At 34.6% G+C, this 12,838-nt stretch overlaps 1 protein-coding gene across 1 annotated transcript in view; it reads left to right on the plus strand.

Moving 5' to 3' along the window:
• The window catches only part of CEP290 (centrosomal protein 290), a 95,904-nt gene that overhangs the window by 7,332 nt on the left and 75,734 nt on the right, over positions 1-12,838 (plus strand). The window contains exons 7-12 of the mRNA XM_039224240.1: positions 3,343-3,396; positions 4,133-4,285; positions 4,713-4,895; positions 5,559-5,648; positions 8,245-8,367; positions 9,430-9,553. Of these exons, the coding sequence (XP_039080171.1) occupies positions 3,343-3,396; positions 4,133-4,285; positions 4,713-4,895; positions 5,559-5,648; positions 8,245-8,367; positions 9,430-9,553 (727 nt within the window). The remainder of the gene's footprint in view (positions 1-3,342; positions 3,397-4,132; positions 4,286-4,712; positions 4,896-5,558; positions 5,649-8,244; positions 8,368-9,429; positions 9,554-12,838) is intronic.

Here is a 12,838-nt window from a genome sequence, read left to right on the forward strand (position 1 = left end):
TGAGATGGAATAGGAGTATGAGTTGTTGGCAATTTCTTCTTTCCCCTTAACCATTCAGTTTTATTGAGTATTCACAGCTTGCCAGAGATAACTAGGAAAAGAGAGGACAGTGATATTCTGCTTCTGGATATTCATTGTCAACAACAAATGTAACATGGATGATACTCTGAAGAGGGATACCTAAATCAATCATGAGGTTCAGGAAGTGATTTGTAAACTGAGACCTGAAGTAGGAGTTAGTCTGGTAAGGGAATGGGACGGCCTTGGTCGTTAAAGAAAGGGCATTCTGGGCTGAAGATATACAGCATTTGCTAAGATCTAGAGGGAAGAGATGGCATGGTGAATTCAGGGAACTACACTTACTCATTCTGGCTGAAATGTAAGTGAAATAGCTAGTATAGAATACTTACAATGTGCCAGATACTTATGTGCACTAATTCATTATTCCTCATTTCATACTTACCATGTGAAATAGGTAACATTTCCCCATGCTACAGATGAGGAAACTGAGGCACAGAAGAGTTAAGTAATTGTCTATGGCTACAGAAATAAGTGGAAAGACCAGAATTTAAATCCAAACTTACTCAGTGAGTCTGTGCTCTAAACCACATACTATCCTGCCTTCCTCATTTAAACATTTGTTATCCTCTGGAGAGATAAGCACTTGTCAGTTCCTAAGGAATTTGGTCCTTTTCCTAAAAGGAACCAATGAAGAATTTTTAATGCAAGAATAACATCAGATCTATATTTTGAAGTTTATTCCGCTTTATAGAGAGTATTTTTGAAGTGGATTAAGACTAGTAAGGACACAGGTGTGCCAATTTAGGCAGGTGCCAAAGATGACCTAATTAAAGTCATAACTCAAAGGATTAAGGGCTAGAGACACGTTCAGAGAAGTAGGTGTAATTGGATGTGGTGAATGATTGGTGGTCAGAGGAAAGGGAGGAAAGAGTTTTCTAGGTTGGGCCCCACTACATACGGATGCAAGAGGAGTTTAGAAAGTGTGCCATTATTCACCTCAGTTTTCACTTTTGTACATGTTTAGTTTGAGGTCCTGGTGGGCGTATTCACAAAAGATATCTTTGGATTTGGAATTCATGAAAGAGGAAGATCTTGTAGGGAGATATCTGAGAAGTGTCTAATGAATAGGAAGAGGTGCTTCAAGGAACAGCACTTTAGAAAGGACAAAAATAAAAGAATGTGATGTTTAAAAACTAAGGAAAAAGAGCATGATTGATGTTAAATGCTTCAGTGTTAAGTTCTTTACATCTCTGTCCTTGTTAAAATTTTCCAGTTCATAAACGATGGGACTGCTTCTTACCTCCCAGGTGATGATGATGATGAGGAGGATGATGATGGTGATGATGATAGTAGTAGTAGGTAAACTCCTGAAATTTAGAAAGCATTTTGCATTTTATTATAAACTTTCTCTAAACTTATTTTGAAAACTATCAAAACATGCATATACTCTTCATATAGAATCACCAATTGTCAAAATTTAACCACATTTACATTACCTCTCTCTCAGTATCTTTGTTTTAAAAAATTTTTTTGAGGGGCGCCTGGGTGGCTCAGTCAGTTAAGCGTCCGACTTAGGCTCTGATCATGATCTCACAGCTTGTGGGTTCTAGCCCAGCATCAGGCTCTGTGCTGACAGCTCAGGGCTTGGGGACTATTTTGCATTCTGTGTCTCCCTGTCTCGCTGCCCATCCCCCACTCACACTCTGTCTCTGTCTCTCTCTACTTCAACAATTAAGAAATCCTAAAAAAAAATTTTTTTTGAATGTTTATTTTTGAGAGAGAGAGGCAGACTGCAAGTGGGGGCGGGGGGGGGAGGGAGAGGGAGACAGAATCCAAAGCAGGCTCCAGGCTCTGAGCTCTCAGCACAGAGCCAGATGCAGGGCTCAAACCCACGAACTGTGAGATCATGACCTGAGACAAGTCAGACACTCAACTGACTGTGTCACCCAGGTGCCCCTCTGTCAGTCTCTTTGTACACATGTTTCCCTCTCTTTCTCTTGGCTGACTCAGTTAAGAGTTGACTGCAGATATGATGATACTTCACACTGAAATGTTTCAGCATGTCTCTCCTAAAAAAAAGTATTCCTCAACATAACCACTATATAGTTACCTTATGCAGGAAATTTAATATTTATTGAAAACTTTACTATCTAGTCTATAATCATATTTTTTTCTATTGGCCTAATAATGCGCTTCACAGTCCCTCTACCCAATATCTAATGTTCGTTAAGGTTCACATACTGCATTTGGTTATTTATTATAGACTTTTAAATATAATTGCAAACCACTGAGATTTTACTTTTTCCTTGAATAAGAGACAAAAGCAGAAAAGTGAAAGGTCATAAGAGGGATGGGGTTTGGGCAATGGATGAAAAAAATCTGTGATAATGGTTATAATATTTGCCTGCTTTGGGCAACAAAAAGAGTCACAGGTGAAATTATATGAGGAGAAGGAAAACTCCATAATGTTTTTTTATTATTTCATCCACTGAGCATTGTGCTAATGACTCTATATACCACGTACTTAACTTTTACATAAACATATGAAATGTGGAAATCGAATTTAAGAGATGGTAAATGACTTGTACATGCTCTACTAGAAATTGGTGGACAAAGAATATAAACTTGGGCCAGTCTGATTTCAGATTGCTTCTTTTTAACCATTATGTTATACTGCCTTATATTTCTTAGTAATTTAATGCTCACCAGAGCACAGAATATTCTAGCCCTGACATAGAAGAACTGCAAAATGCTACAGATCTTGGACAGAAAATTACTCGTTATATAGGTTTTGGTGGGAGTGGGGGCGGATAAATTGTTGTTTTGTTTCTGTACACAGAACTTTGGTTAGCGTTTTGGTTTTAGTTTGATTATTGAAGCTTTTAAACTCGACCTGTTTTTTTTTTTAATTTTTTTTTAATGTTTTATTTATTTCTAGGAGAGAGAGAGAGACAGCGTGAGCAGGAGAGGGTCAGAGAGAGAAGGAGTCACAGACTCCGAAACAGGCTCTAGGCTCTGAGCTGGCAGTCAGCACAGAGCCCGACGCGGGGCTCGAACCCACGAACCGCGAGATCATGACCTAAGCGAAAGTCGGACGCTTAACTGACTAAGCCACCCAGGCGCCCCATAAACTCGACCTGTTTTATTTCTCCCAATCCTTAGATTTCACAAATTTTGGATTATTGTCCGTGTCTTGGATCAACATGAAGTCCTTAATAGTTCATTAGAGAGGATTTAAAATTTAAATTGATTAACTGAGAACTTGGTTTTATATTGAATCACTGCTGAATTTTATTATTATTATTTTTTTTCCTATTTTAGTTGGCTCTTCGAAATGAGGAGGCAGAAAATGAAAACAGCAAATTAAGAAGAGAGGTTGGTAAAAAATTTCAGTAGTTGTGGCAATTCAACAAAGATACTTTTTAAAAAAGTTTTTGTGAATTTATACTCTATGTAGAACTAGATTCTTCTAAGTAATGCTTTCAAGCTCTGATTTTAGGATAGGAATTTGTCTCAGGGAAATAGAAAATGAGAATTGAAGCCACTAAGTACTGTATTCATCTCTTACTTTAAGTGGGTAAAGTTTGCTCTGTTTTATAAGCCATTCTTTGTTAGTTTGCTAATTGTACAACTGGATTTCTGTCTTATTGCTCTTATTTTACCTACTGTTCTTTTAACTGTTTTGTTTTTTCATGAAATCTTAAAAGTTCTTTATTATTTGGTTCTTCTGAGCCAAATAATGTTTGTGCATTGTTTATTCTTATAGGAGTTATTATCTTTTTAACATAATCAAAATATTCTTTGTTTTGGTTGATTATGAATATTCTTGCTTTCCTTGATTATCCAAAATAATATCTCATTCCCTTATAATTTCTCTTTTTTGTTTTAATTTCTAATGCTTGTTTTTAATTATATTTTGCCTTTCTCATTTCTAATTACCTTTTCCCTGTTCTTTTCTGGAGAACAAACGTCTAAAGAAAAAGGTGAGACTTTAAGGGTGGTGAGACCTTGGGAATTTCAAGATCTGTTTTGAGATCCCTATTTAGAGGATGAAATTTTGTTTCTCTAGATAGTTTCTTAATAGAAAATATTGTATTTTGTCTGCCTCCAGAATGAGCAACTTCGTCAGGATATCATTGACTATCAGAAACAAATAGATTCACAAAAAGAAACACTTTTATCGAGAAGAGGAGAAGACAGTGACTACCGATCACAGTTGTCTAAAAAAAATTATGAACTTGTCCAATATCTGGATGAAATACAGGTAACATAGAAGTCAGTTTAAGACAATGATTGTTATAAAACTTTAATTTTATTATAATGTAAATCTAGTATTTGGTCCTAATTTAAATCCTTTAGGATTTAATTTAATTAGGATTAAATCTGCAACTATGCATTTGTAAATGTGAAATAAGTTACATCTTTAAAGTTACAAATCTTGCAAATTCATTTATTTTATATGCCTATCTTGGGCATTGTTTAAAAAGAACTATTTTAGATGTGATTTGCTTGATATTTAATTTGATTTAATTGGTCAAAAGCGGTTAGTACTACAGATCTAGTAGAAAGGATTCTTTTGATCTAGTAGATCAAGTGGAAAGAATTCTCTGTTCTCCAGAAGACAGTTAAGACTCTGTTTAACTTTAAATTTCAGTTTCTTAAGTTGATTATTATGTTTTTAACTTTATTAGACTTTAACAGAAGCTAATGAAAAAATTGAAGTTCAGAATCAAGAAATGAGAAAAAATCTAGAAGAGTCTGTACAGGAGATGGAAAAGATGACTGATGAGTATAACAGGATGAAAGCTATTGTACATCAGACAGATAATATAATGGACCAATTAAAAAAGGAAAATGATCATTATCGGCTTCAAGTAAGAATTGCTTAGATTAACTCATTTGTGCAGACTTCATATTGTATCATTACTTTTTATGTGAAACTGAAAAGTACTTTAACTTTCTAGGATATGCATTTTTGTCTTCTACTGTAGTATATTCTCTTATACTGTAATATGTTGCCATTCTGATCTGTTTGTCCATATGTGTTTCTCTAATCCCTTTAATGTATACTTCATCATTCTTGCCATTTAGGATATATAGTTGATACCTGAATGAATGTGTAGATGGCAGTCCTGGGAAGTTAATAAATGTAGAGATTTTCTACTAAAGATTCTTAGAAGCACTGTGGACCATGAAGTTAGATTTTACACCTTAAAATAAATCTAAATATCCTAGAAAACCAATGCATAGCTCATTTTTTACATGGTATTAAACTAGTGTAAAAACTGAATAATGCTCAAACATGTAGTTCTCTAATAATGACATTTATACATCTGTAATGAGACAGAAGCTATTAAATATCACCTCTAACTACAGAACTGCTCCAGTAATGAATATGCATGGATAGTTTATATGTGTATACTTGTATGAGGAGGTAGAATGTGTATATGTAATGTATGTGTAAAAATGCGTATATAACAAATATGTATATATTGCACTCTTTTGCAATAATTCTTGAGATAATTGTTGCCTTTCAGGTGCAGGAGCTTACAGATCTTCTGAAAGCAAAAAATGAAGAAGACGATCCAGTCATGGCTGCAGTCAATGCAAAAGTAGAAGAATGGAAGGTGGTTTTTTCAATTGATATAATGGGTTTTGCATTTGTATTTTTCATTTCAATTTCTTAGTTTTCTTTAAACGCCTTTAGTAGTTGTCTAAGTCTAAATCATATTTAGACATCTAAATATTTGTATTTGTCATCTAAAATAGATAATTCTAAGTAAAATTAAAATATTTTTCACTTAAGTCATAGTTACCTTGCATAATGTATTATAGTTCCAGATTTAATTTTCATTTTTTTTAACTCCCCTGTCAGATCAAACTATTGGTTTTCAGTAGGAATGGGTGGAAGGAAAGGGATCTCAGAATCATCTGAGAATTTTCTTCCAAAAAACACCTTTCAGGCTGCTCCCTACTCTTCAACCCCGACCAAATCCCCTGGCCTTACTATATGAGAAGCTAGGGTTATGATGACTGTATATTTTGAAAAAAGTCTGAAGCTATTCTGAAGAATAATTCTAATTTTAAAAGCTCTCATTTCCATAGTCGTTGTTTTTTAACAGTCCATATAAATCTTGTTGGCTATTTGAAATTGGTTATCTGGGAAGCTCGGATAACCTATATTTTAAACAAAAGCAGCAGCAGTGGAAATGAGGCCTATAGAATCAATTGGAGATGAGTAAACTTTCTATAAAAGCCCAGAAAATGAATATTTTAGACCATCTGGTCTCTGGTATAACTAAACTCTGCTATTATAACATGAAAGCAGCCGCAGACAATAGATAGATGAATAAGCAAGGCTGTTCCCTAATAAAACTTTATAAAAAATAGGCAGCAGGCCAAATTTGGCCTTTGATTCTGTATATTCACCCCTGTTTAAAAAGTTTTTACATCATTTTAATTTGGTGATGAGAGAGGGTAGTATACTATTTTGCACTTTACTTTGTTTTTACTGAATATCTTTTAAGAATGATACGTACAGTGCTGCTTTGTTCTTTTTAATTGCTTTGTAATTTTTCTTTATAGATAGGTTATTTATTTAATTTCCTATTGTGTACAACTAGCAGGTTTCTGATTTTTGATATTAGAAACAATGTTATAGGGGTGCCTGGGTGGCTTAGTTGGTTAAATCCGTCTCTGTATCAGCTCAGGTCATGATCTCACGGGTTCATGAGTTCCAGCCCCACGTCAGGCTCTGTACTGACAATGCTGAGATTGCTTGGGATTCTTTGTCTCCTTCTCTCTCTGGTCCTCCCCCAACTCACGTTATTTCTATCTCTCAAAATAAATAAACTTTAACAAAGAAACAATGTTATAATGAATTCTTTATGTATTTGTTATTTTGCAAATATGTAGATTAAATTGCTATAAGTCATGATGTATATCCAAATATATACCTCCAGTTTGACACTTGTCTTTAGGCTTAATAGTATTTTTCGCTATAAAGTATTTCTTTTATATTTATAAAATATACTTTATATTATGTAGTTTATTTTTTTGTGGATTTTGAACTTTGTATCATAATAAGACTGAGTATAAAATTGTTTTCTCATTTTCTTCTACTACCTCCCAGTTTCATCTTTTACATTTAAGTCTTTGAAGTATGTATAATTAATTTTGGGATGAAGAGTGAGGTATGGATGCAGCAGACCTACTGTGTCATCCAAACATTTATTAAACATGTTATCTTTCTCCTACTGAAATAGTTTGATTTTTGATAGATATGAAATTTTTCTTTTGAATTTGAATTTATTTTTGGACTCTCTCCTTTATATTGATGGATCTGTTTTCTAACTATGTGTCCTTGTTTTATTGTTATGTAAAAATATTTGTAAAAGCTGTTCATCTTTTAGTTTTTAGATGCTTTCCTATGAACTTGTTTTTTTAAATATAAATTTTAGAAATAGTTCTTAAAAATCTTATTTTAGAGGTGCCAGGTTGGCTCAGTCAATTAAGTGTCCAACTTTTGATTTCAGCCCAGGTCATGATCTCACAATCCTGAGATCAAGCCCTGTGTTGGGCTCTGGTCTGGGCATGGAGCCTGCTTGGGATTTTCTCTCTCTCTTTCTCTATCTCTCCTCTCTCTCCTTCCCTCTCCTTCCCTCCCCGCAACCCCCTCCCTTGCTCGCTCACTCTCAAAAAAATGAAAAGAGAAAATCGTATTTTATTGGATATGTGATAAATTTATAAACTAATTTATGAGTTGATTTTGGCATTTGCTTCTTCTAGCAAAGAACACAAGATCTCCTTCATTTAAAATGTTTTATGCCTCTCGGTGGCATTTTAAGATTTTCTCCATAAAGATTAATTGTACAAAACTTCTTTGTAGTTGTATGAGGGGATTTATAATTCTCATTTATGAATGAGTTTTAAAAGCTTGAGATTATTTAAAGAATGAATTTCTGAAACAGCAAAATTTTTTTAAAAAATTAAAAGAGAACAAATTAATGTATATTTTTGAATCATTTCTTATTTGAACTTAAGATTATACACACAAAAGGAACAATGATACACAAGTAGTTGTTGATACTTTATTACTTTAAAGTGAATTTTATTCCCTGTATTTTCTTGAAATCTGCTAATGATATATATTATTTACCATAAGTGAAAAATGATTTGTTAATTTTCCTTTTATGTAACAGATCTTATGTTGTTTATATCTAGTTAATTTTGTCTTCTAAAGATGATGAAATTATTGAATATCAGCAAATGTTACATAATCTGAGGGAGAAATTGAAAAATGCCCAGCTTGATGCTGATAAAAGTAGTGTGATGGCTCTGCAACAGGTAAAACCTTCTCAGAATTGGGTTTATTAAAGTAGTTAGTGTGTCTAACTTAGTGGCTTGCACTATTGGGTATATAATAAAGTTTTTTAAATCCAGTCCCAAGAAACAATTAGAATTAACTTAGAGTTAGGATTATAATTTCCTTGTGTATTTTTCTATGTTGATGCAGATAATACCCATTTTGATTGGGAATTATTTAATAAGAAACTTAAAAACTTTTAAAAACTTAAAAATATCTTTGTATTCTATTATTAACGTTTCATATATGTTAGTGCTAAAACGTCTGTATAATGTGAAAAAAGCTAAAAGCGTGGTTATAACTTGTGCTACATAAAGATTTTGCTTTTGGGGCGCCTGGGTGGCTCAGTTGGTTGTGTCTGACTCTTGATTTCTGCTCAGGTCATGATCTCACGGTTTGTGTGATCAAGCCCCACGTCAGGCTCTGTACAGTTTAAGTGCAGAACCTCCTTGGCACTTTCTCTACCTCTCTCTCTGCTCCTCCTCTGCTCACCACTCTCTCTCTCTCAAAAGAATTAAACATTTTAAAATAAATATATTTAAGAAATTAAAAAAAAAAGATTTTTCTTTTGGTATGGATATATTCATGTAGAAGAAGTTATACTTTTATCTATCATCTGTGCTTTGTGGTCATAGTCCAAAACAAAGAGGGAAATTTGGGTACTATTTGGAAGATGAGAACAATTGCAGTGGACAATATTTTGAATGAAGTATTGTAGGGTAAAAGATGGTAATGGATGGGTCATGAGGAATGGTAGCCTGAAAGGAGTCATATGAAGCCATTTATGTTAGAGAGTTCTGGAATTCCCTTTGCCAGAATGTTAGCCGTTATATCCATCTGTATTAGAGTGACAGCAGTGTACCTAACATTGTGTGGTGCGATTGAGATATACACAGTAGTAAAAGACATAGTTTTGACCCATAAAAAAATATATTCTATAGTCTTGTTGAAAAAAACCACAAGACCTACTTTTTTCCTTACTTTTAAAATGTATGTTAATATCCATGAAGAAATAACATGTAATATTCAACAATATTTTATAGGGTATACAAGAAAGAGATAGTCAAATTAAGATGCTCACTGAGCAAGTGGAACAATATACAAAAGATATGGAAAAAAATACTTTCATTATTGAAGATTTAAAAAGTGAACTTCAAAGAAACAAAGGTAATTCAGTGTTTAATAAGTATATAAAGTTATTTTATGCACCATTCAATTTTACAAGTATTATGTCATGTCATTAGATATATTATTGATTTTTCTTTCTGAATTTTATCATATTTTCAAGAAATTATACAGTATGTTATTAACTACTTTACATATATAACTAGTGTTTAAATTTGTAAGTGATGGAGATATTTTCTGTAATTTTTCCCTGATGAAAATTACATTAACCTTTATTACCACTTTAGTTATATGAAGAAATGAAAGATGGTGATATAATTGATTATAATTATTTATCCCTTTTTTATAATTAACAAAGAATAGAAGAGAATAAAATTGTGATCAGCATTGTTGTAGATGGTTTTCAGAAGTCATTTGACTCCTCAACATTTGAATTAACCTTACCTAATTTAATGTCTCATCTTTTTCTCCATACCCTAGGTCATACTACTTTGCCTAATACATCTGGGTATAAGCACTTAAAACATCAGTGGTCTTCTATTACCACAGCACTACATACCATAGTTATACCAGGACACATTAATGCTAACTATTCATGATAAATTCCTGACATTTAATATAGTTGCTGAAGATAAAAAATAAGACACAAAGGGAAATAGCTAGGCGGTGTGTATGTGTTTAAGTGAAATAATGGTGATGGTGGTGGTTGGAGTTGTGGTTGTAATTTTATTTATTTATTTATGTATTTATATTTTAGAGAGAGTGTGTGTGAGAGTGGGGAAGAGAGGCAAAGGGAGAGATCTCAGCATGAAGACCTACATGGGGCTTGATCTCTTGACCTTGGAGTCATGACCTGAGCCAAAATCAAGAGTCGGAGGTTCAAATGACTGATCCACCTAGATGCCTCTGTGTGGTTGTAATTTAGATAGTAAGGCAAAAGCCTCATTGAGGAGATGCTTGAACAGACACAGGAAATGAGGTACTAAGCCATGCAGATATCCCTAAACAATGGGAATAAGTGTAAAGGAATTGAAGCAGGAGTGTACCGAGCATGTTGAAGAAAACAAAGAAGCCTTTGTGGCTGGAACAGTGGGTAAGTGGGATAGTAGTAGGTGATGAGCAGATAGGTAACCAGGGGCCAAGTTGTATGGGGACTTACAGTTCACTATATGAACTTTTCCTTTTGTTTTAAGTGAGAAGAAGCATCAAAGAATGTTTCTGAAGATGGGAGTGATAGAATTTGACCTGGGCTGTGTCTGCAATAGACCGTAGGGGTCGTAAGGACAGAAGCAGGCAAATGTGTTATGAGACTATTGCAGTAATCTGGAGAGAGAGGCTGGTAGCTTGGAGCATGGCAATAGCAGTAGTCAGTTGTAGTCCATTCAGGATGTGTTTTGAAAGTGATAGAAGTGGAATTTGTGGACAGATCAGTTATGAGATGTGAGAGAGTTTTCAAGACTTTGTAAACATTGGGAAAGACTGTTTGCAGCAGGTTCAGGAATGATCAGGTACTTAGTTAAATAGGACATGTTAAGTTTGAGATGCTTAGTAGACACCCAACTGAAAGTATTAAATAGGCACTTGTATATATAGAAGTCTGAGATTTAGGACAACAGTCCCAGGATAAACATATAAATTTACAAACCATATACATAAAAATGGTAGTTGAAGTCATAAAGCTGGCTGAAATCATCAAAGGAGCAAATGTTAAGAAGAAAACTACAAAGATTGAGCCTGAGGATGCTTTTACTTAGAGGCTAGGCAGATGAAAAGGAGCAACCAAAGGAGGCTTAGAGATAAGAGGAAAATCAGGAATGTGTAGAGTCCTGAAAACCACATGAGGAAAGTCAGCAAGGAAGAGAGTAAGCAGCCATGTTTAGAGCTGAATTCAGTGCTGCTGCTAAGTCAGGATGAGCATTGAAAATTGACTAGTGGATTTAGCAGCGGTCATTTTTGCTTTAAGAGAAAGTGGGTAGAGATGAGATAGAACAATATACAAACTCTTTTGAGGACTGTATGAAGGTAAGGAGAATGGAGTGGTAACTTGAAGGGAAAGAGGCATGAGGAAAGTTTTTCTTTTTAAAATGGAAGAAATAATCATGCTTCTAGGTTAAAGGAAAGATCCATTAAAGAACAAAATTGATGCGTTGATGAAGAAAGAGAGAGCTAACTTCTGGAGCAATATCCTTGTGAAGGCATTGGGATGGGATCTAGTGTTTCAGTGTGGTAGTTGGCCTTAGGAGCACAGAGAATTCTCCCATAATAACAGGAACAAAGGTGGAGTGTATAGATACAGATGCAGGTGACTGTGTAGATGACCTGATGGTGGGAATAGGTAGAGTTTCTGTAGTGATTGCTTCTCATTTCTCAGTTAACAAGGAAGCAAGTTAGGATTGGGGAAGATGTGTTAGAAGTTTGAGGAGAGAGAAGGTATATGATGGCTATCTGGAAGAGTGAATCGTCTAGGGAAATGGAATATGATTGTTGAGCCAACAACGAGGCCCACTTGTTATACTTATTTCTATGTGTGTGTGTATTATGTATTTATTAGAATTATACTTTGACAGTAGTTTCAACTGCTTTAAAAGGGTGACTGATACCATGGGTTTTGCATATTCCAGCCACCAGGAAAAAAAGAGACAGTTGATCTCTGCTATCAAATTAGAAACAAGTCTTACCTAATGACATTTCAGTCAGTCCACAGTCATATGATCCCTAAAGCCCACAGAAGGTGTGTCTCCTAAAATATACTCAATACTTGAAGTGAATTTGTAAATCGGCAGAGGTTTTCCTTTCATTGGCTAAGATTAGGTTTAGCTCTTAGAAATAGAGATTTGAAAAATGGTGACAAAATCAAGATAGAAGTCTATTTTTCTCCTTGTGTAATGATGTAGAATTAGGCAGTCCAGGGTATTGCCCTCATCTATCTTATCCAAGATGGACCTTTTCCTCCTATCCATATCCCAGACTGCAAGGAAGAGGAAGCAGGAGGCATATGACACACACTGAAGGATAGGCAGGTAAATATATGTGGAGGGCCATGTGGAAGAAGGAAGAATAGATACTGGGGACGAGTCAGCCTCTGTTACGTTCTCCATCTAGGATTTTTCACTCCACAGAGAGTGGGGCCCATTTTTGATACATACGTGTGATCTCACATACTAATCCAGTACCACCTCCACATGAGTATGTGCTCCAAATCAGTGGTTGCTTATGGGTAAGAATGATTTGTGTCGATCATAGGAATACTATATTTACGTCTAGCAACAGTTTGGTAAAGAGATCAAAGTAGAGATTTTATAGCTATTAAGTTTAGAAGCAAGTGAC

Source organism: Hyaena hyaena, unplaced genomic scaffold (assembly GCF_003009895.1).
Source record: "Hyaena hyaena isolate Hyena2069 unplaced genomic scaffold, ASM300989v1 scaffold_1570, whole genome shotgun sequence".
NCBI classification, from domain to species: domain Eukaryota; kingdom Metazoa; phylum Chordata; class Mammalia; order Carnivora; family Hyaenidae; genus Hyaena; species Hyaena hyaena.